The sequence below is a fragment of the Homalodisca vitripennis genome, chromosome 5 (assembly GCF_021130785.1).
Source record: "Homalodisca vitripennis isolate AUS2020 chromosome 5, UT_GWSS_2.1, whole genome shotgun sequence".
Classification (NCBI taxonomy): domain Eukaryota; kingdom Metazoa; phylum Arthropoda; class Insecta; order Hemiptera; family Cicadellidae; genus Homalodisca; species Homalodisca vitripennis.
In genome coordinates, this window is record NC_060211.1 from 181,151,756 (window position 1) to 181,176,939 (window position 25,184).

The following is a 25,184-nucleotide window of genomic DNA, read 5'->3' on the forward strand; positions in this document are numbered from 1 at the left end:
TCACATAGGTAATTGCTCATTAGCATAGCTTCCTAATTAGGTTACAGTCCGCTTGTATTATGTTAATTGCCGCCTTATCTCCATCTAGGCAGTGTACAGTCACGTGCCGCTATGTTGTCTTATCTTATAAGCTATTACCTACAACAAAGCCAGGAGCCTGGCATTCCTTATCGCACCCGAAAATTCCTAAATCACTTAACTCACACAGTTTGTTTTGTTTTTATTTAATTATCCTGCTCTTGTTTTTGTATTCAAAGATAATTACGCTGCCTCTCGGTGACCTTTAGATAAAAAGAACAGGAAGGTCGTATTTTACATAAGTTTTTTAGGTTGCAAATTAATCACAACTGTGCTCTTCTTCTTTTTGACCCACGATATCTGACTGACTCTGGAATGAGTTTTATTGGAAGAAAAATCATACTTTTCATCGGTTATCTGTATTTTACAATGCTTCTCTTCTCGAAAGAGAGTTCTTAGATACGTTTTCCTATAACAATTTGAAAGACCTTCATTAAATAGGTACAGAGTACCTGACTGCTTTGTACCTGTCTGGGCTAACAATTCTAGACATAGTAACAAAATATTCAATCAAGATATTTTCATGTTTATTTTTGTAGCTTTTAATATTAAGAAATCAAATTTTTTGAATCACCGTTTCTCGTCGGTCCGCAAATTTCGCGTCGCATAATGATTAGCGTATTAACCCTTTTCTTCTACTTCAAGGTACCATCAATCAGTTAATATTGCCTTAAATTGTAGGAATGTTAGTAACACATATAAGGTATATTAAGGAGATGTGCTGAGGTTAGTTATGAGGTCCGACGCTAGAGCTGCGCCACATAACTTTTTTACTATTCAAATATTTACTACTTCAGCCTTTCGCTCCACAGATGGCATTCCGAGCGCTTACTTTCTTCGTGCCTAAATTTACAGCATTAGATGAGTCATCTCTTGTGTAACTAACAAAAAAAAATGTATTCCTTCAAAATAGTAGCATATGCAATATATTTTTGGCGTTAAAGTAATGTTTGAACAGCTATTAAGCTAGCTTCTAAAAGTGTACATTTTTGACGTTCTAAAAATGTAATATTGAAATATATTGAATTTACATTTTAATCCCTAAAAAGTTTCTAGAAGGGCATAAAACATGCAAACCCTTCTCGTTCTCCCGCGTAAACCTTAGGCTTGAGAAATCCGAGGAAATTTAGAACCCTCTCTGTTTATTTTGAGAGATGCCTATAGCGCCGTGCTCAGAGCAGAGATGGAATATTTTATGCAAATTCGGCGCCGTGGGAAGCAGCACCTCGGACAGAACAAACACCTAGTAATTCTTCTTTGGCCGTAATTTATGTAAACTTTAATCGCAGGTTTGTGTACTCTTAACAAATTTCAGGATATGATTTAGTTCGTTAACGTCAAAAATGTAAAAAATATAATGTTTATATCATAATTAAATTTCCTTGGAGGTGTAAAAAGGAAATCTGATTAATTCGTCTCTCAGCTCAAAAGCCATGCATGAAGTAAATCTACACAGATTACTAGCTGTTACCCGCGGCTCTACAGACATTTTTGAGCAGTATTATATAAGGGCACTATATTAAACAACAATCCAAATTTTCCAAAGGGGTATTTATTTTATATTTCAGTAGTAATGAGAGGATTTGGGAGATTTGCCATACTCATTAGTCAAATGATACAAACATTTTAATGAACGTTTCGAGAACTGGAATCCGCCCTCCTCTTCAGTTGCCCAGGATAGAAGACAGATATTCTTGAGGCGTAATATTCTTTTTTTTTACTATATAACAATTGTAAATATCCAAACCTGCTATCCTTTTAAATATTCGTGACGAGCTCCAATGACGCTCAGCCTAATTCTATGGTTGAACATGAACCATCATTAAACTCATTGCTGTCTATGTGGTCTTAAGATTATCTTTATCAAGATATCTTGCCCCATGATGTATTTACATCTTTTCTACATTTAATTAGGTTTCATAGCAGTGTTAAGTAATCAAAGTTCTAATCAGGTAAGGAGAGTACTGCAATTGTACATTATCACTGTTTAAATTGTAGTATAACCCTTTATTTGTAAATATATGTACGTACCATGAGACAAAATATAGATAATGGATTCTGGATAATCTTATAAAAGAAGTACATCAAGTTACAAAATTGTTTCAAACTGGAATGCATGTCAAATAGGAAAAAATGCAAAACTAAGCATAGTTGTAGGATCTTTATTGTAAAAGGTCTTTATGGAACACAATACTATAAACTAAACAAAAGTATTTTTATTAAATAGGATCATTTCAACCATCTAGAACCATAAAAATGTCCATTTCATATTTCAGTACTTTTACTCAAATTCTCACTCAGGGGTGTTCTCGTTAAGGTGAGTCGGGTGTCCCTATCCTTACAATGTTAAATTGACTGTGTTTGATGAACCTTTTTGAAATAATTACAAATACCATAATTCTAATTTTTATTTTAAATGAAAGCCTACTCCTTTCTCTACATGGATGGTTTACTGTTTAAGTTAATATTGGTATTTTTATGATTTTTTTTTAAATTGACTTTTTAATCTTATGTAAATTAGTTTTTTAATTCTCTAAAAAATAAAATAAAATAGCTGCAAAAAAAGAAAAAGTATTCTCCATACAAATTAAAGAGGACAAAATAAAAAAAAATATTCAGATATCTCATGTGGTTCCTGAGAAAAGGTACATTAAAGCTGAAAAATTTTAATTTCCGAAAAACGCAAAAAACGCGTAGGGCTAGAAATACTAGGTTCACAATTAGGTATGCTGGGCCTACGACTAACTTCACAAGTAGAGTTGTTTATACTGTCCTCTACTTCTTCTAGTCTAACTACATGACATTTTGGTGTACAAATAAACACCCTTTTACGCTTCTTGAATACGTTACGGATTGTTGTAGGCGTTTTTGTTGAGCGAAACTTGTTGAGCAAGCGCAACTTCAAAAATGTATAACTAAAAAAGTAATGGTCATAAATGAATGAAGTTTTCAGTAAAATACACAGTAATAATTAAGGAATATTAAAAAAATCTGGAAATTAATTTTTTTTAATTTTTAGTCACCTGACACCTCTTAAAGCTGGGAGACCTTTGGTTATTTTACAATAGAATTTCGAAAAACAAAATACTTAAAAGAACGCTCAAACTGTTACAGGAAGAATGCGCGAACAAATAGCACCAACCAGTTTTAGTGCTGCGCTTATTTCCTTTAGCAATTTTGGTGATTTCACAATAGAATTTCGACCAAAAACAAAAATACTAAAGAGAACGCTCAAACTGTTACGGGAAGAATGCGCAAACAAGAGGCACCAACCAGTTTTAGCACTGTGCTTATTTTCCTGTAGCAATATTATTGTCAGCTTTGAGCTATCAAAGCTGTTCGTTGCTAAAGAACCAGATAAGAAGGATTATCCTTAAAGAGAGAAAAACAATGAAAAATTTCGACACGGGTCAGGTAAATTATTCCCCGGCGTAGCCTTGAACACCCCCGCAGAGCGCGGCCAGGTGGCTGGGGCCCGGCCTCGCATCTAATCAGCTGATTTATCAACAATGTGGCTCTCGTGCGTGTTCGTGTCAGAGAGGTCAACCGAAACGACGATCCTATCAACAGTGATTCCAAAATGAGCACTATTTTTCATTTAACCTCAAAACTTTCAATCTTATAAAGACGACTGTATACCCATCATTGAATTTAAAATCGTGTAATGAATAACTATGGCCTAACATGTTTTAGGACTGAAAGGATAAAAGGATTTTGGACGTTTACCATCGCATTACGTTACAAACTGCATAGAATAACGTTTCGTGGATAGAAATCTATCCTCTTCATCAAGTGGAATGATAATTAGTACAGTAAAATAGAAAGCAAATGTATGGCCCATTTTCTTTAGCCTTATTCTTTTTATCTTCTACCTTCCCACCTGATGAAGATGGTAAATTTCAACCCTCGAAACTTCGGGTTTTACATTTTGTAATATATAAGGATGGGAAACCAACCAACGCCAGTAACAAACATTAAAACAAGTTTTGGGACTGTTAAAAACAATATTTATAGCTTTCTAGTATTAAATAATAAACAATAAAAAAACAGTTACATAATAAAACCACTTTTAAAATTCTATTTGTATTTTAATCAACAAAAATCTGTGAGGAATGAAAAAACAAAACCAATAATTCTAAAAAAAAAAACGAAATCTTAATAATTTGTTACTAACCAGTTACAGATTTTAATAAAACAAGAAATATACCACGTATACATTTTAGCTGTGCAACTAAATAGAATAATAAAATACTAATGCTCTAAACAAAAAACAAAGAAATAAGGATTTGAGTTTCAAAGATTTTTTTGAATAAGTCTGTTTATAAGAACAGTTTATAAATACACTGATATTATGATATTTATAATTGAGATATATATTTAAATACATTCGTGAAAAAGAAGATATTATAAATCAGTTACGAAATTATTGAGTAAATTATTCAGGAAACGACTTTTTAATTGCTTATTTTTTTATTACTTGTCCTTTAATATATATTTCGGTTAATAATAATCTGGAAACGCTAACAAAAGTCTAATTAAAAGTTTAATAGTGATCAAAAATACTAAATAGGAATACGGGTTTATTTTTTATACACAAGTAATTTGAAAGTAGCACATATCGCTACAATTTTGATTTTCTTACTAAACATACAACAATACATTTATGCATTCTGTTTACAACATAGTGATGTTTTCAAAAAGTATGGACTATGTTTCTTTATTAATACTAAACTTTAAAGTTCGATACAACTGTAAGTATAAGTAAACTTACTTAAACGAGTTTGAAACTTCCCAATTTTTTATTCCATCCATACATAACACGATATAATTGTTCTCATTTACTGGAAATGTGGAAATGTTGATGGTAGTTCACCATTATAGAATGGTTTTTAGGAGTATAAAATGCTTTTTTAATTTTACTGAATCGATTTCCATCTTTATGAACAATTTAAAATTCTAATAAGTAATTTCATACAATTTGCTACCGTACAGTTTTGGTTAGTTACTTATTTTAATTCCGAGAAGGAAATATCATTATTATTTTGAGGTTAGCGCGGCCACTTTTTAAAACAGCAACCTCGTATACGTTCGGCCATCATCGGGTGCACTCGTGCGTGAGGTCAGCTGAGTTGCGGTCAGCTGATTATAACAATAAGAGGTCGGGCGAGTTCGGCCGCCTTCGGCTACGTTCGTTTCGCCGTACATCTGCCAAGGTGACCTACATCCAGCCGCAGCCACAACCGCCGGAGACTGGAGCTGGAGGCCGCAATTACGCCGCCCGGACAACCTCTCATTACAGACTCTGAGGCTGCTGGAAATTTCCAGCGACCGACCAATGACAGCGGCGGCTCCAGAGGTGTGTCTCACGTAGTGAGCAGCGTGTTACCATTCAAGATTGGTGTTATTAGCAAATCGTTTTATACTCGGCTATCATTTACCAGGCAACACGTATTACTCCTATCTCGGCTGACATGTCGAATTAGGCGAGGGCCTAAGTGTAATTTAACGATGCAGTAGTACAGATGCAGTATCAGCAATGTTTGAACACTTGGCAGTTAGCGATGAAATTATCCGCCTTAAGAGGAATTGTCAAAAATCGCTTTTTGGTGACTAGTATGGGGGACCCATCTGTCTGGACTTTAAGTCCACCTGTCTGTAAAACCAATACATGACATATTTTCTATGAGAAAACTGGTAAACGAGTTTACCAAAGAACAAGAAGTGACATACTCATGAGATCGAAGGTAAATCAGTCAATTTTCAAAAAAATCTTTTCTTACCCAAATACCCAAAAGTCCAACTTTTTAATATATTTTGCCTTTTTAAAATAAAAAATTGTAAAAATAGGAAACAATTTGAGAATAAATTGAAAAATTGGCTTTTAATTTTGTTAATATTGATAACTTTTTTCAAATTTAGTTTAGGAATTTGTACAGTTTTACATTAAAAGTTTTTAATTTGTAAATTTATAAATAAAAAAATGTTATGTTTAAAATAACTGTTAACTATGGGGTGTACACACTGCGGATTAACCGCATGATTTACTTGTTAAAATTCGTCTGAACACTATACGTACAACTTTCAGTTGAGCTAGCCACGCTTACTGGATAGCCTACTGTGGCTAGTAACTCCTACTAGTACTGATGCCAATGTGTGTTACTCTATATTTTGTGGAATAAAGTATATTCTATATTGTATATTAAAAGTTAAACAGAAGTCGAGGTGATATTAGGAAAGTCTTGATAAAATCAATACAAAATTAGGCACAAAACTGGATACCTCTCTTTCCATACGAATTTTTACAGCCTTAATTTATACCTCAGATTTGTAAAACAGCATTGTAAACATTTTACATTTTAAACTCATACAATACAAAAATAATTTGACATAAATTATAACTATTAATACACAGATATAAAACTGTCAAGTTTATATATATATATATATATAATATATATATATATATAATATTATATATATAAAAAATATATATATATATATAATATATATATACATATATTGCCATAATACCTATTTAAATTACTATACATAACCTTTTGTATTTTTAACTATTATATATATATATATATATCTGCAGTTAACACCTTCACTGAGACACGGGTCATGTAGGTACCGACGTTAGGACAGTTTGGATTAGTAGTTAGGTGCATTCACCGCATTAAAGTGTTAAATTCTCACAAAATAAAGCTCTTTATTGTGAAAACACAATAAATTAAACAAAACATTATCTAATTAACATCTTACATAACATGAACTCGTTATTAGCTGTGTACATTATTATTTTCTTGTTATACATAAGCACAGTTTGGTAAATCATTATGTATTCAAAGAGTGCATTTTACCAGGACTTTCGAGTATTGGTTTGATATCAAAACCTGTGGAATTCGAGAGCATAACCTGAGACAATCGTAATGTTAGATTTACGACCAGAGATCACATAAAGGGGGATATAGTAATAGATAAGAAAATCATGGAAGAAACGTGCGGCCTTGAGCAGGATTAACATTTATGTATGACCTATTAAGAAGGGTCACTATTACGACCTTTCCACCCATGTAAAGCCGTATATTACGGCTTTTCTGTAGATTAAATCCGTCTCCCAGAAGAAGGCCGTCGGATCAGGAGATATCTCGATTGACGTGATAGATTCTGCTAGTGGGAGATAAGGCAGTAGTTGTGCAAGCGTCCACCAGAGCCGCTACTGTCGCATGATGAGCTGGTCTTACATAAACGGCCCAGGGTATAGAGGGACGGACCAGCGATTTCCCCGACTTTCACCCGTACACTGTACACGCGTGAACAACGCTGCTTCACGACAAATCGGGAAACGGCCTCCGGAACTGATCTGCATCTGCTGGACAGAAAAAGTCACATTTCTTTGGAAGGAAAGAAGTTTTAGCAGGACGTTTTATAAGGTACGTTCCAAGGTGAAAATTCATTATCAAACTCACCTGATTTGGAACATCTCTTGCATCCTTTACTCGACCTCGTGTCCGGTACTCTAACGAAGTGATGATCGCATTTTAACAGGGATTGGAGCTATGTAAGATGCATTAGGGTCTTTGGAACAACTCTTGCTTTCTTTACTTGACCTCGGGTCCGGTACCCTAACAAAGTGATGATCGCATTTTGACAAGGATTGGAGCTATGTAAGATGCATTAGGGTCTTTGGAACAACTCTTGCTTTCTTTACTTGACCTCGGGTCCGGTACCCTAACAAAGTGATGATCGCATTTTGACAAGGATTGGAGCTATGTAAGATGCATTAGGGTCTTTGGAACAACTCTTGCTTTCTTTACTTGACCTCGGGTCCGGTACCCTAACAAAGTGATGATCGCATTTTGACAAGGATTGGAGCTATGTAAGATGCATTAGGGTCTTTGGAACAACTCTTGCTTTCTTTACTTGACCTCGGGTCCGGTACCCTAACAAAGTGATGATCGCATTTTGACAAGGATTGGAGCTATGTAAGATGCATTAGGGTCTTTGGAACAACTATTGCTTTCTTTACTTGACCTCGGGTCCGGTACCCTAACGAAGTGATGATCGCATTTTGACAAGGATTGGAGCTATGTAAGATGCATTAGGGTTTTTGGAACGACTTTTGCTTTCTTTACTTGACCTCGGGTCCGGTACTCTAACAAAGTGATGATCACATTTTGACAAGGATTGGAGCTATGTAAGATGCATTAGGGTCTTTGGAACAACTATTGGTTTCTTTACTTGACCTCGGGTCCGGTACCCTAACGAAGTGATGATCGCATTTTGACAAGGATTGGAGCTATGTAAGATGCATTAGGGTTTTTGGAACGACTTTTGCTTTCTTTACTTGACCTCGGGTCCGGTACTCTAACGAAGTGATGATCGCATTTTGACAAGGATTGGAGCTATGTAAGATGCATTAGGGTTTTTGGAACGACTCTTGCTTTCTTTACTTGACCTTGGGTCCGGTACTCTAACGAAGTGATGATCGCATTTTGACAAGGATTGGAGCTATGTAAGATGCATTAGGGTTTTTGGAACGACTCTTGCTTTCTTTACTTGACCTCGGGTCCGGTACTCTAACGAAGTGATGATCGCATTTTGACAAGGATTGGAGCTATGCAAGATGCATTAGGGTTTTTGGAACGACTCTTGCTTTCTTTACTTGACCTGGGGTCCGGTACTCTAACGAAGTGATGATCGCATTTTGACAAGGATTGGAGCTATGCAAGATGCATTAGGGTTTTTGGAACAACTCTTGCTTTCTTTACTTGACCTCGGGTCCGGTACTCTAACGAAGTGATGATCGCATTTTGACAAGGATTGGAGCTATGTAAGATGCATTAGGTTTTTTGGAACACCTCTTGCTTTCTTTACTTGACCTCGGGTCCGGTACTCTAACGAAGTGATGATCGCATTTTGACAAGGATTGGAGCTATGTAAGATGCATTAGGGTTTTTGGAACACCTCTTGCTTTCTTTACTTGACCTCGGGTCCGGTACTCTAACGAAGTGATGATCGCATTTTAACAAGGATTGGAGCTATGTAAGATTCATTAGGGTTTACTGAATCCAACTGAATCCATCCCATTTTTATAACTAAATGGGGAGTTATAGTATTGAACTTTTCTGAAAAATATCAGATTGGTTTCGGGACCCAATTAATGTTTTTCTTGAATTCGATAGAGAAGTTTTTCCTAGGAATATAATCAATTGTCAACTACGCTAACTTAGGTGGAGGTTAAAATAGGATCGTATCAAAAAATATGAAACTATCCTTTTTCTTAGATTATATGTTTTACCTTGATACATTAAAACTTTCCTTTAGACACGTAAATAATATTTACATGTCAGACAAGTAGATATGTAGTTTGAATGTTGCCCTTTGAGGGTTTTTATGTGATTAGCTGACCCTGATTTAACATCTATTTACGTAACATACGTAGGGTGGGAAGGGTTGATTCAATATGAAAGTTGTGTTTAGCTCCAGTCTGAAATCTGACAGTCACAAATTTGACTCCTGGAATCTGGAGTCATGTTAGCATAATGAGATCCAAAAAGGTTGGCGACGATGTTGCTGACTATGAACTTTTTACATCGCTTTAACATCTGAGACACCTAGAATACACTATATTTTGGACATATTCTCATAGTCTTATCAGGTGCACCCTCGTCAGATTCCAAAAGCTGCACCAAGAGGAAGGTGAACTGGAGCTAAACCTAAATTTCACATCGGTTTACGTTTCTTACAGTTGTTTTAAGCGTCTCAAGCTAAGAAAAATATAATTTCATATTTTTAACCATTTTTACACCCCGTCTTACAACTTCCATCAAGTTTAGCATGGCTGACGACTGATTTCTTTCTTTGGAAACATTTCTCTACTATCTATTTAAAGAACACCGTGCTGTGTGCTTGTACAATGCAATTTGTCTCTCGGCTCCTGGTAACTAATTAACTAATAGTCTACATGGAAATGTAAGTGAACCTTATTTAAACACCTCTTAAGTCCAATCAAGAATGTCACGACGAGCACCGTAACTATCTATAACTAACTAACTAACTAACGATACCGTTCGTTATCCTGTGATCCAACCTTTCCAAATGTTTTATTAGGTTATATACCAGTTTGAAAGCTTAGGAAACATTTACTCACAATATGTTGTGTCCAATTATTAATAAAATACTCGGTTTTTACGGAAACTATAATAACCTTCAATTTTCAAAATAATGTTCGATTCTGAAATTGGTTCGAGGAATCAACGATTACATTGACAACACAAAGCGTTTAACACAACGTTTCGAGGATTGAAATGTATCCTCTTCGTCAGGTGGAAAGAACCTGACGAAGAGGGTAGATTTCAATGCTCGAAACGTCGTGTTATACATTTTTTACAAGTAACGATGACAAATGTTCTAAGTTCTGTATCCTTTCAAACCCTCCATCGTCAATAGAAAAAAAATTAAAAAAGTTTAAACAATTCTTAATACCTGTCTAGAAACTCGAAGAGAACATATAAAATGTTTGAAGCATCGCGAATAATATCTTGGTATAAATTACTATTCGATACTGGAAATTCTATCGCGTAAGTCTTCTTTACAGTTTGTGTTCTGAAATGCAAATGTTCCCTAAGCAGGCTCCAGGATAAGATATGGGCAAGAGGCGAGCAGGCGGATCCCCACCTGGGGCAGTATTTATTGGCGGTTTATACTCGACCGGATTAGAAATTCGGTGTGGGGAGACGAGGTTCTCGGTCCAGGTCCGCGGCCTCAGTTTATGGCCTCGGAGACCTTCTGGTGTCTGGTGTCCTCATTCCGTCCTCGGTTACAGCCGCGGCTCTAAAACTTCTTGGCAATGGGTTCCGTTAATCTTTTGGTGGTAATGGATAAAAAAAGTTAAAAAAAGAATAATAAAAAATCCCATATTCGTTTTACTACAAAATAAGCAGCACATTGAAATAATGACGGATCTCGGATATTTTTCATATTTCGTGTTCCAAGCATAATACACTTGATGTGAAAGATTCGAACCATGCTCTTTATCAAGTGTGCATAAAGAATCATTAAAATATGATGATTAACTCGTCACAGTCAAACCAAAACACGTACTTGTAAATAATGTACTTGTTTTGTGTTTCCTCGACACCTGATGACGGGGATAGATTCCAATCCTCGAAACGTCGTGTTCTATATATGTAACATTATCGGTGGTGAATGTCCGAAAACTTTCAAATCGTTCATCGCCAATGGCAGTCATACTAAGAATGTAGACTATTTTATTAAAGTCAATTACCTGTGTCTGTTAGATCTACTCGATTATTTTTGCATCAATATCTAGCATAAATAAACATAATTTATCTGATAAATTTAATTTAAGACATTGAACTGTCAAAAAATTTCCCATATACTGGTATCGCATACATCCGGTTTACAATATAAAAATTAGCAGTTCTACAAACTAAGCCTAGTTTGTGTCGGGTTGCGCGTGTGACGGTGTGTGCGCGTCAGGGCATGAACAGGGGCATAATCTTAACTCTCTTGAGGTTCCGGACAAACTATAGTGTAGAAAATATTGCAGAGATACGTATATTAGTATACTGGAATCCTTTATTTATTATTATGTTTATATAGTTGTTGTTAATGAATTACTTTCAACATAGTCGGGGGGGGGAGGGGTAGTTAAGGATGCAGCTCTCCACTCAACGGTTCGGATAATGTGGAGTCAATAAAGTTTTTCACATGGTTTGGACCGTTTTCTTTTAAAAATGTTTTGTGCCTAAAGAGAAGCTTCCTAAAAGGCGATCGAGAAATTTCCATAGCGAATATTAACTTCCTAATAAAACTTAGGAGGAGAAAAGCTAACACTACTTTGCTATCAAAAACTTTACTCTGCCTCCAAACGGACAAATTTTGTTGACGCCAAAAATCCTGCGAGACGTGGGAGAAATAATCACAAAATACTGTTTATTGCCACATCCATGTAAGGAGCCAACACAATGGAGCCTTTCCGTATTTTACATTTAGCGGATTACACGGACCGAGGAGCCCATTGGGGATTGAATTGCAACCAATAATTTTGTTGACGACACCAATTTGTGATGACACGCTTTCACCCTGCGGGTTGATTCACAAACCTGCTCACGCACACGGCCATTGTGCTGCCGTGACTTGTCCACGTGACCCTTGACACGATGTTTTGACAACCCCCCTCTCCCCCCCACTGGGGCAGCTGATAGAGTCAACGACCTGCTCCGTAATTAGGACAGATCTCAATCAAACAGACCACTCCAAATGTGCGGTTGGGTTTCTTCTTCCTCTGAGCCGTTGTGTAGGCAGAGTTGTTTGGCAGTTCTGTCTCTGACTTTACACGAGAAAACATTACATAGGCAATGGTTCTAATAAATAATATCATATATAAGTTTGGGCATATTCCTTTTGCATAGAGTAGATAACTGGGTAACAGAATTAGCACAAATATGTCAGAGCACATTTCTTTTTCACTGAGCAGGTAACAGGATAACAGAATTGGCGGTATAAGTCTGAGCATATTCGTTTTGCATAGAGCAGGTAACAGGATGACAGAATTGACACGTATAGGTTTGAGCATATCCCTTTTCAATAGAACAAGTAACAGGGTAACAGAATTGACACTTTTAGGTTTGAGCATATCCCTTTTCAATAGAACAAATAATAGGAGTACAGAATTGACACGTTTAAGTTTGAGCATTTCTTTTTGCATAGTGCAGGTAACAGGGTAACAGAATTGGCACGTGTAAGTCTGAGCATATTCCTTTTGCATAGAACAGGTAACAGGATAACAGAATCATGGATTTTAGTGTACTACAGTTCAGGGGATTGGAAAGACACCTTAAGGAAAACAGTACAGAGTTGAGCATAAGCAAACAGCTTCGACATGCTGACGCCAAAAAAACAAGCATCCAAATGGACACCCAAGAAACAGACTGAATCAACCTCAGTGATGTCGACTTCGTCCAGAGCAACAACGCCCTTAGAAACTGTCTGAGATCGAAAGTAAAAAATGAAGGTGTCAACGTTTTATATAGTTTAATTGAGTACGTTAAGTTTAATCCTGTTTAAGGGTCTGCATGATTATAGAAGTACATCATCACGACAGATTGAACCAATAATTCCTGTGTACAAGTTACACGACCTGCAGAACTTGCCATTTGCGTCAGTCGCGAGCCGGAAATATCCTCATCTCGGGCACTTAGTGATGGGTCACTGGCAAGTTGCGGTGTTGTTGCCAAGTTTCATAAAAAACCCTTCGACTGCGATTTGCGCGGACGTCATCCGGAAGATTGTGATTGGCTGCGAGCCAAGGCTACTTGAATTATCTTCCAAAAGAGATAGATCTTTCTGAAGATAATTATGAATCTTGGGGTTATTGCGAACGATTTTACTAAAACAGCAAAAAGTATGGGCTTTAATTTAATTAAATGTTTTAATGATTTTTTTGAAATTTGGAATCTCTCAAATTCTGTATTTTGTTTTTCCACTCTTACAGAAATCCAAAGCCGGATTGTGCTACAGACAATGGATTGCTTTAAATGGTTTTGCAAATAAAAATTTAGTTGATTATTTCAAGATCCATTGCCAACACTAACCTCCGAATTGGATCCATGTTTTTACTTATTAATTTTTCCTCTATGACAAGATAGTGGTTTATTACTTGTAATTATATATGAGCTGTGTATATAATTGTGCAAAATCGTGCCCGATTGTGAGCACATTCAATATCACAATTTATAACTCATTCTAAAATATTTATTGTCATAGTCTTTATGGTGCGGCGAGGGTTATCAGTCAAGACCATTCCATTCCTCTCATGTTTAAGGACGTGGTCGTTAAAATGTATCCAGAATTTCATCTCTGCTATTAAAATTAACACCAACAGAATTTGTTTGTACAGTTGTCATGACAGTTACAAGTTGTCGGTATTGCACAATTCTTTGGTTTTTCCAAAAGAACCATACTAATCTTAATCTTTTATCTATAATACTACTGACCTTAATCTTTTCTCTATAATACTCGGTCACAGAGTTTGCCCATTGTCTCATTTGCAAGAGTTGAAATTTAAAAGAAAATGTTTATTTTTTCATAACAGGGTGTTTTAATTAAAAAACATTATAGAAACATTTAGCAGCATCGTACATTCAAAGATAAAAAAGCAAACTAGTTTTAGCTTAAGCCGGCTGTTATTGATATAAAAAGTTTAGAGCCACACATGAAATCTACCTTCCTTCTGATTGTGCCATAAGAGGTATTTAATCTTAAATTTTTAAGCTGTTGTTAACGTCACAAACCATATTTACTCAAAATTTGACTTATGTACCCAAAATTTGAGTTCTGAGGTTAGTCCTAACGCTTACACGGGCATAACTAATGTCTACATTTCGGTTCACACCACTTCAAAGCATTGCTTACACAATTAAATTATTGACATATTTCGGTTCTGCTTCAGTGAACACATATAAAACAGAAACTGCCAAAGGTACACATCCGCCAATACAGATAGGTGGTGCGGTATCGTGATTGGTTAAAGCGTAACCAACCAAAGTTCAATATCACCAAAACACCAATTAAATGTTTCTCTTATTAGTCATGTCTTTCTCAGTAGAGAATATTTACAACAAAGCAAAAATGCTTTCAACAATTTAATACCTAAGGATAATAACATAGACCTCGAAATTGTTAAGAAAAAAAATAACTTCAACGAAGAGGACAGCACCAAATAATCGAAAAGTTGGCAGCCAATCACGATATGGTTTCACCCTATTAAACTCACCTGTATTGGTGGATGTTTACTATTGGAATTTTTGTTTAACATCCGTTGACTGAGAACCTGTTGGCTCTCCTCAGTAAGGCTGCAATGGTAAGACGCCGTTCAAACTTCTATACTTAGTAGTTAATCTTTGAGCTTAGTTTAAAAGTTAATTTACATTTCCATGCTCATGTCAAAGTATTTTGATAAGTAGGAACGGTGATAAAGAGTTTTTGACACCTGTATTTAAACATACAGCTGTCCGTCCATTCACGTCCGTCACATAAGGTACGACCTTTATTTTAAGTTATGCTGTTTGAACTCACAAAACAATTAATAAATCTAGATAATATTTATTTGACTACAGTACTCTCATAAGTTCAAAGTTATTTCAATATGGTTCCTATTGCTACTTAAGGAATTCTTAAAACAATCGTCCTTTTATGCTGTTTGAACTCACAAAACAATTCATTAATCTAGATAATATTTAATTGACTACAGTACTCTCATAAGTTCAAAGTTATTTCAATATGTTCCTATTGCTACTTAAGGAATTCTTAAAACAAACGTCCTTTTATGCTGTTTGAACTCACAAGACAATTCATTAATCTTGATAATATTTATTTGACTACAGTACTCTCATAAGTTCAAAGTTATTTCAATATGTTCCTATTGCTACTTAAGGAATTCTTAAAACAAACGTCCTTAGGAAGCCAATATTATCCTGGTACAGCTGAATAAAAATTGTAACAGCGATATAATATGGTGCGCTGGAGCCTGAGGATAAGAACACGGAAGACCTTGAAAAAACTAAAAACCCCATTATAATGCAGCTGTGGTGGGAAGGGTTGATTCGATGTGAGTGTTGGATTTAGCCTCAGTTCACGTTCCTTATACGTGCAGCATTTGAAACCTAATGCTGTTGCAGACTTGACTCCTGAAATCTGGAATCATGTTCATCTGAACATATTATCACCGACCACTTTTGGAGCCCTTCAAATGAACATGACTCCTGATCTCAGGAGTCAAGTCTGCAACAGCATCAGACTTCAGATGCTGCACGGATGAGGAAGGGTAACTGGAGCAAAATTCGACATTCATATAAAAACCAAAAATTTAGACTGACTTTTAATTCTTTATCCTTATACAACGTCAGGTATGCCATTGAGTTATTGAGGCAGCCGAGGCCGACACACAGTTACGTATTTTGAGGCAAATTTGATCAAGGATGTGTTTAAGAAGCGAAATTACTGGTTCATGGTTTATTAGCAAAAGTAATTAATTAATAAACGAACAATGACAACCGAAGGGTTTGCACAGTTTACGTAAATTAAGATTCACGGGAATTCCAATCCGGATCAAACGTCTATTCTTAGGATCCCGAGATCGAGTTGACTCAAATGCCATATTTTCAACCTCCCAGGGAAAGTCGTTGCATAGAGATGAAACACACATGTCTCACTTGAACAACTTAGTACAACGCGATCTGATGGGCAGACCTAGTACTACCACTGACGGGACCTAACGTACACTAGCGTAGGCTAAGCTTTACGTTTACCTTTGGATTGTCTTTGGCTGATTTTTGTTCAGAAAATTCAGATAAACACATATTAATTTAATAATAACCAACCAATGTTTATATACACATATTTGTTTCTGTTTGTGTCACTTACTCGTGATGAAATCGCGAAACCAAAAGCGTTTCTTTATTCGGACTGGAGATTTACTAACAGTTTATCATCCGTATCAGGTCCTGGTACCAAAATAACGTTGACCTACAGCCTCCTGCCCAGCTGAAACTGCATTCATTGTGCCCGGCTAAATGCAGAAAATGTCACGGCTTGTGGCAGTGGCGTATGCAGGAGGCAGCGTTGGAGGGCCGGGGCCCCTTCAAACCGTCTTAAACATTAATATAATGCGCTGACAGTCCTTCTAATGATTAAAACGTTCAGCACTAAATCAAAATGTACATTGTATAGCTTTTAATATTAAAAACTCAAATTAAAATTTAACTACAGATTTAGTAACGATATACTTGCATTAGCGAATTCCAAAAAACATGTTTATGATACCGTATGAATGTGCTTTACAAAATTGACATATAGGTAGGCGACCCTTCATTTGATACGATTAGAAAGTTTATTACAATCTGCCTCGGAGGTGTTCCTTGAAAAGACCGACTTGAATGTCGGAGGTATTCTCGGACACCATCAGGTAAATTTTTCTGCATTAGATGATCTGGAACAAGACTCTCTGTTAGGGCTCCATACACAAATCCTAGTTACGCCTATGGGTTGTAAAGACTAGAGAGAGCGCGTGCGGCGGCTGAAGGAGGAAGATCAGAGTATTCTCGGATATTACCCGGTGGCTATTTGTCCACTAGATGGTCTGGCAGTAGACCCTCTGTTGAGGCCCCCAAACACAAATCCTAGCTACGCCAATGGCTTGTAAAGACTACAGAGGCGCGCGCGGCGGCTGAATGAGGAAGCTCACAGTATTCTCGGATATTACCCGGTGACTACTTGTCCACGAGATGGTCTGGCACAAGATCATCTGTTAAGGCCCCGAAACACAAATCCTAGTTACGCCCATGGCGTGTAAAGACTAGAGAGAGCGCGCGCGGCGGCCCAATGAGGAAGCTCACAGTATTCTCGGATATTACCCGGCGGCTATTTGCCCATTAGATGGTCTGGCACAAGACCCTCTGTTAAGGCCCCCAAACACAAATCTTAGATACGCCCATGGCGTGTAAAGACTAGAGAGAGCGCGCGCGGCGGCTGAAGGAGGAAGCTCACAGTATTCTCAGATATTACCCGGTGGCTACTTGTCCACTAGATGGTCTGGCATAAGACCCTCTGTAGGCCCCCAAACACAAATCTTAGATACGCCCATGGCGTGTAAAGACTAGAGGGAGCGCGCGCGGCGGCTGCATGAGGAAGCTCACAGTATTCTCGGATATTACCCGGCGGCTATTTGTCCACTAGATGGTCTGGCACAAGACCCTCTGTAGGCCCCCAAACAGATATCCTAGATACGCCCATGGCGTGTAAAGACTAGAGAGAGCGCGCGCGGCGGCTGAATGAGGAAGCTCACAGTATTCTCGGATATTACCCGGTGACTATTTGTCCACTAGGGCAAACTGCCACTGCAATGTCAAGATCCCGCAGTTCTCGGAAGGCCGGTTATGATCTGGCAGAGGAGGCTCTGTTTAGGAGACAGAACGTCTCTGTGCCCGCGCCAACTATCCCTGGCACCGCGGGAAATTTGAACACCTTTATAATAACTGGATGCTTTTTTCAACACTTGTCAGAGCTCTATTTAGAACTTCTCTGAAGCGGTTTGTCTTTCTTTTCTTTTTCCTCGCCAGCTCAATACTCCGGGAGAGTTTTACTCTCTCTTCCTGATTGTTGGTTGGAATGGCTTGTATTGTATCAAAGTTACAACAAACGTATCCGAAATTACGTTTAAGTAAAGAATTTATAAAAGATAACATTTTTCATTGGATGGATATTTTGAAACTGAACTTAAAGTAAGTTTTAAAATGAATTGCTTATTAAATAATTTTTAACAAATATTCTTTTAAGGACATGTTTTACTAAAAATAGTAAATTTGTATTCTTGTAATTTTTACAATTAAATTTATTTTACATAAACGTTATAATTCATTTAGTATACTTTTCAGTCCTATTTGACGTTTTCTTTAAGCGGTCCAGGATTACAAACGTGCTCTTTTGGCACTTATGTCCGTAACATGTTATAGATTACATATGTATAATATGCTGTGTATTGATATGTAAAATTAAAGATATGTGAAATGCCTTAACGTCATAAAAATCAGTATATTGTTGCATATTTGTAATCTGTACCAGTTGAATCAGTAGTCTTTATGCCAGAAGTTTATAACTGTTGTGTTTGTTGCAGTTAGATATTTTGTTGGTTAAGTTAGTGCTAAAATGTTGTTGGGATACAAAATTTGATTTTCCAAAAGAACGAATTAAGATTAAATGAAAGATGCTTCATTCACAGGCTCCAGGTCTCAAGTCAGCAGAAAATACATCGTCACTTTGAGAAGAATACTCTCAATGAGAACGTGTACAGTGCCTTTGAGAAGAATACTCTCATTGAGAACGTCTACAGTGCCTCTGAGAAGAATACTCTCATTGAGAACGTCTACAGTGCCTTTCAGAAGAATACTCTCATTGAGAACGTCAACAGTGCCTTTGAGAAGAATACTCTCATTGTGAACGTCTACAGTGCCTTTGAGAAGAATACTCTCATTGAGAACGTCTACAGTGACTTTGAGAAGAATACTCTCATTGAGAACGTCTACAGTGACTTTGAGAAGAATACTCTCATTGAGATCGTCTGCAGTGACTTAGAGAAGAATAATCTTATTGAGAACGTCTACAGTGCCTTTGAGAAGAATACTCTCATTGTGAACGTCTACAGTGACTTTGAGAAGAATACTCTCATTGAGAACGTCTACAGTGACTTTGAGAAGAATACTCTCATTGAGAACGTCTACAGTGCCTTTGAGAAGAATACTCTCATTGTGAACGTCTACAGTGACTTTGATAAGAATACTCTCATTGAGAACGTCTACAGTGACTTTGAGAAGAATATTCTCTTTGAGAACGTCTACAGTGCCTTTGAGAAGAATACTCTCATTGAGAACGTCTACAGTGACTTTGAGAAGAATACTCTCATTGAGAACGTCTACAGTGCCTTTGAGAAGAATACTCTCATTGTGAACGTCTACAGTGACTTTGAGAAGAATACTCTCATTGAGAACGTCTACAGTGACTTTGAGAGGAATATTCTCTTTGAGAACGTCTACAGTGCCTTTGAGAAGAATACTCTCATTGTGAACGTCTACAGTGACTTTGAGAAGAATACTCTCATTGAGAACGTCTACAGTGACTTTGAGAAGAATACTCACATTGTGAACGTCTACAGTGACTTTGAGAAGAATACTCTCATTGAGAACGTCTACAGTGACTTTGAGAAGAATATTCTCTTTGAGAACGTCTACAGTGCCTTTGAGAAGAATACTCTCATTGAGAACGTCTACAGTGACTTTGAGAAGAATACTCTCATTGAGAACGTCTACAGTGTCTTTGAGAAGAATACTCTCATTGTGAACGTCTACAGTAACTTTGAGAAGAATACTCTCATTGAGAACGTCTACAGTGCCTTTGAGAAGAATACTCACATTGTGAACGTCTACAGTGACTTTGAGAAGAATATTCTCATCGAGAACGTCTACAGTGCCTTTGAGAAGAATATTTTCTTTGAGAAGAATACTCTCATTGAGAACGTCTACAGTGCCTTTGAGAAGAATACTCACATTGTGAACGTCTACAGTGACTTTGAGAAGAATATTCTCATCGAGAACGTCTACAGTGCCTTTGAGAAGAATATTTTCTTTGAGAAGAATACTCTCATTGAGAACGTCTACAGTGCCTTTGAGAAGAATACTCACATTGTGAACGTCTACAGTGACTTTGAGAAGAATATTCTCATTGAGAACGTCTACAGTGCCTTTGAGAAGAATACTCTCATTGAGAACGTCTACAGTGCCTTTGAGAAGAATACTCTCATTGAGAACGTCTACAGTGCCTTTGAGAAGAATACTCTCATTGAGAACGTCTACAGTGACTTTGAGAAGAATACTCTCATTGAGAACGTCTACAGTGCCTTTGAGAAGAATACTCTCATTGAGAACGTCTACAGTGACTTTGAGAAGAATACTCTCATTGAGAACGTCTACAGTGCCTTTGAGAAGAATACTCTCATTGAGAACGTCTACAGTGACTTTGAGAAGAATACTCTCATTGAGAACGTCTACAGTGACTTTGAGAAGAATACTCTCATTGAGAACGTCTACAGTGACTTTGAGAAGAATACTCTCATTGAGAACGTCTACAGTGCCTTTGAGAAGAATACTCTCATTGAGAACGTCTACAGTGCCTTTGAGAAGAATACTCTCATTGTGAACGTCTACAGTGACTTTGAGAAGAATACTCTCATTGAGAACGTCTACAGTGACTTTGAGAAGAATACTCTCATTGAGAACGTCTACAGTGCCTTTGAGAAGAATACTCTCATTGAGAACGTCTACAGTGACTTTGAGAAGAATACTCTCATTGAGAACGTCTACAGTGACTTTGAGAAGAATACTCTCATTGAGAACGTCTACAGTGCCTTTGAGAAGAATACTCTCATTGAGAACGTCTACAGTGACTTTGAGAAGAATACTCTCATTGAGAACGTCTACAGTGACTTTGAGAAGAATACTCTCATTGAGAACGTCTACAGTGCCTTTGAGAAGAATACTCTCATTGAGAACGTCTACAGTGACTTTGAGAAGAATACTCTCATTGAGAACGTCTACAGTGACTTTGAGAAGAATACTCACATTGTGAACGTCTACAGTGACTTTGAGAAGAATACTCTCATTGAGAACGTCTACAGTGACTTTGAGAAGAATATTCTCTTTGAGAACGTCTACAGTGCCTTTGAGAAGAATACTCTCATTGAGAACGTCTACAGTGACTTTGAGAAGAATACTCTCATTGAGAACGTCTACAGTGTCTTTGAGAAGAATACTCTCATTGTGAACGTCTACAGTGACTTTGAGAAGAATACTCTCATTGAGAACGTCTACAGTGCCTTTGAGAAGAATACTCACATTGTGAACGTCTACAGTGACTTTGAGAAGAATATTCTCATTCGAGAACGTCTACAGTGCCTTTGAGAAGAATATTTTCTTTGAGAAGAATACTCTCATTGAGAACGTCTACAGTGCCTTTGAGAAGAATACTCACATTGTGAACGTCTACAGTGACTTTGAGAAGAATATTCTCATTGAGAACGTCTACAGTGCCTTTGAGAAGAATATTTTCTCTGAGAAGAATACTCTCATTGAGAACGTCTACAGTGCCTTTGAGAAGAATACTCACATTGTGAACGTCTACAGTGACTTTGAGAAGAATATTCTCATTGAGAACGTCTACAGTGCCTTTGAGAAGAATACTCTCGTTGAGAACGTCTACAGTGACTTTGAGAAGAATATTCTCATTGAGAACGTCTACAGTGCCTTTGAGAAGAATACTCTCGTTGAGAACGTCTACAGTGCCATTGAGAAGAATACTCTCATTGAGAACGTCTTCAGTGCTTTTGAGAAGAATACTCTCATTGAGAACGTCTACAGTGACTTTGAGAAGAATACTCTCATTGAGAACGTCTACAGTGCCTTTGAGAAGAATTCTCTAGTTGAGAACGTCTACAGTGCCTTTGAGAAGAATACTCTCATTGAGAACGTCTTCAGTGCTTTTGAGAAGAATACTCTCATTGAGAACGTCTACAGTGACTTTGAGAAGAATATTCTCATTGAGAACGTCTACAGTGCCTTTGAGAAGAATACTCTCGTTAAGAACGTCTACAGTGCCTTTGAGAAGAATACTCTCATTGAGAACGTCTTCAGTGCTTTTGAGAAGAATACTCTCATTGAGAACGTCTACAGTGACTTTGAGAAGAATATTCTCATTGAGAACGTCTACAGTGCCTTTGAGAAGAATATTTTCTTTGAGAAGAATACTCTCATTGAGAACGTCTACAGTGCCTTTGAGAAGAATACTCACATTGTGAACGTCTACAGTGACTTTGAGAAGAATATTCTCATTGAGAACGTCTACAGTGCCTTTGAGAAGAATACTCTCGTTGAGAACGTCTACAGTGACTTTGAGAAGAATATTCTCATTGAGAACGTCTACAGTGCCTTTGAGAAGAATACTCTCGTTGAGAACGTCTACAGTGCCATTGAGAAGAATACTCTCATTGAGAACGTCTTCAGTGCTTTTGAGAAGAATACTCTCATTGAGAACGTCTACAGTGACTTTGAGAAGAATACTCTCATTGAGAACGTCTACAGTGCCTTTGAGAAGAATACTCTCATTGTGAACGTCTACAGTGACTTTGATAAGAATACTCTCATTGAGAACGTCTACAGTGACTTTGAGAAGAATAATCTCATTGAGAACGTCTACAGTGCCTTTGAGAAGAATACTCTCATTGAGAACGTCTACAGTGACTTTGAGAAGAATACTCTCATTGAGAACGTCTACAGTGCCTTTGAGAAGAATACTCTCATTGTGAACGTCTACAGTGCCTTTGAGAAGAATACTCTCATTGAGAACGTCTTCAGTGCTTTTGAGAAGAATACTCTCATTGAGAACGTCTACAGTGACTTTGAGAAGAATATTCTCATTGAGAACGTCTACAGTGCCTTTGAGAAGAATACTCTCGTTGAGAACGTCTACAGTGCCTTTGAGAAGAATACTCTCATTGAGAACGTCTTCAGTGTTTTTGAGAAGAATACTCTCATTGAGAACGTCTACAGTGACTTTGAGAAGAATACTCTCATTGAGAACGTATACAGTGACTTTGAGAAGAATATTCTCATTGAGAACGTCTACAGTGCCTTTGAGAAGAATACTCTCATTGAGTACGTCTACAGTGACTTTGAGAAGAATACTATCATTGAGAACGTTATCGAGCTCCACTGTGGAATGATCAGAGAGAATATTGTGACAGGGAAATTTTAGTATCATACACTCACCAACCTTCAAAAGATCCCCAGAATAAAGGTACATTTCTGGTTTGATTACACATTCCAGTTGAACCTACACTGGGTAAAGTAAATCCTATGGAGGCACATCACTAACCGCAAATGGCGAGATTCTGGGATGCAAGGATAATTCGATAGGTTTGGTCTACCGCGAAGGATGGCTGTTGAAGTGGGTGAAGCTCAGTTTTGAAGGCTGTTGCTAGCCAAGACGTGAAGGGGTGACGTCACGCCCGCTATGCGTGGAGAGGCTGGAGAGAGCCTCTCCTTAATCGTCCATGACAGAGATTAAATCATAAAAAATTCAAAAAAAAGCCTGTAGCTCCTACTTCAAACAGTACTCATCCTGAAAATCCTGGCACTCCAGAAGCATGCTCGAAGATCCTTTTAGGACCAATTGCAATGAGAGGATTCTTACCTTCTTGTCCCAAGTGAATACAAAACTTTTAATATATTGCTCTGGAGTGATTCACAAACAGTAGGGAAATTAATAGCGCAGAGAACCTTCACATTACCTGCAAACATCAAACGGTTAACATTTAACCGTAGGAATTCTTTCCAAATTAAACCCTAGAGAGTCGTGCAAAGATACCTTTAGGGAGCTTGGATTGCTGACCCTGCCCTGTCTCTATATTCTCCAGGTAGTCCTGTACTGCCGACTTAAATGTGAGTTTGTACGGGACAGGGATGTCCATCAATACGGGACTAGAGGCAAGGATAAATTTCGAGTCGAAAAGCATAGAACGGCAGCTTTCGAACACTTGCCATCACAAGTTGGAGTCGGACTAGTCAATAGGCTCCCTGAGGGCATCAGCCTAATGAAACAAAAAAAAATTAAAAACTCTACTAAAACATTCTCTTATGTCAACGGCATTTTACTCGACTGACGAGTTCATAATGGGCCGCTGGGATGAAAGTTTTGAAATTAACGACAACCACGAAACCCCCGGTTCTGATACATACAAGAATTGTATTGCATTGTATGTATTTACCTTGACCAACATCATTTATCTGATGTAGTTATGTACGTTGACCCATGCCATGCAATATTGTAATTGTTTCACGCAATAAAGAATATTATTATTATTCTTATTTACAAGTCATTAACCTCCATTCATTAACGACACGATATCACTCGGCGGTGATTCTCAAGCGAAACGCAACACTGCTACTTACAAGTCGGTGTGTAGTGTTACACAATAGTGTGTAACAATGTTGCGTGTCCTACTGCGTGGAAACGGTTTCATATTAAAGAGTCTAAACAGATGCAACAGTCGGCCGACATCGTGTCTAACAGATTCACAAGAGAAATCCAATGCCATAGAAACCGAATCCGGGGACGGCCATTGTATAATGAGATAAACCTTTCAGGAAAGGGCGGTGACAGTTTCAATTATTTCAGTAAATTTTTCGTGTAATGTTAAAAAAGTATGCGGTGTTTATTACAAACTAGTATGCAAGAGCAAATAAACACTGAATACGCAAGACCTGAGTTTCTCTTGAAATTGATAGAAAATTAGGTACTTACGTATTATATCGACCACACTATTATTATTTTAAAACATCAATATATTTGGTAATTTAGAAGCAAGGTAACTGCCCACAATAGACGTCAGGTGTTATCTTATCGCAATACCTGTCCCTTCCCCCCTGGTCAAGGTTCAGCGACCGACCGCTCCAGCGATAACGATAATAGAG

The 25,184-nt window shown here is 37.3% G+C and overlaps 1 protein-coding gene across 1 annotated transcript; it reads left to right on the forward strand.

Annotated features, from left to right (window-relative positions):
• The first annotated feature begins 17,045 nt into the window (after positions 1 to 17,045).
• On the forward strand, positions 17,046 to 23,466 carry LOC124363758 (protein PFF0380w-like). Its single transcript, XM_046819020.1, has 3 exons — positions 17,046 to 17,074; positions 18,887 to 21,607; positions 21,705 to 23,466. Exons 1-3 carry the CDS (start codon positions 17,046 to 17,048, stop codon positions 23,464 to 23,466), a joined length of 4,512 nt encoding a protein of 1,503 aa, XP_046674976.1.
• The last annotated feature ends 1,718 nt before the right edge of the window (positions 23,467 to 25,184 follow it).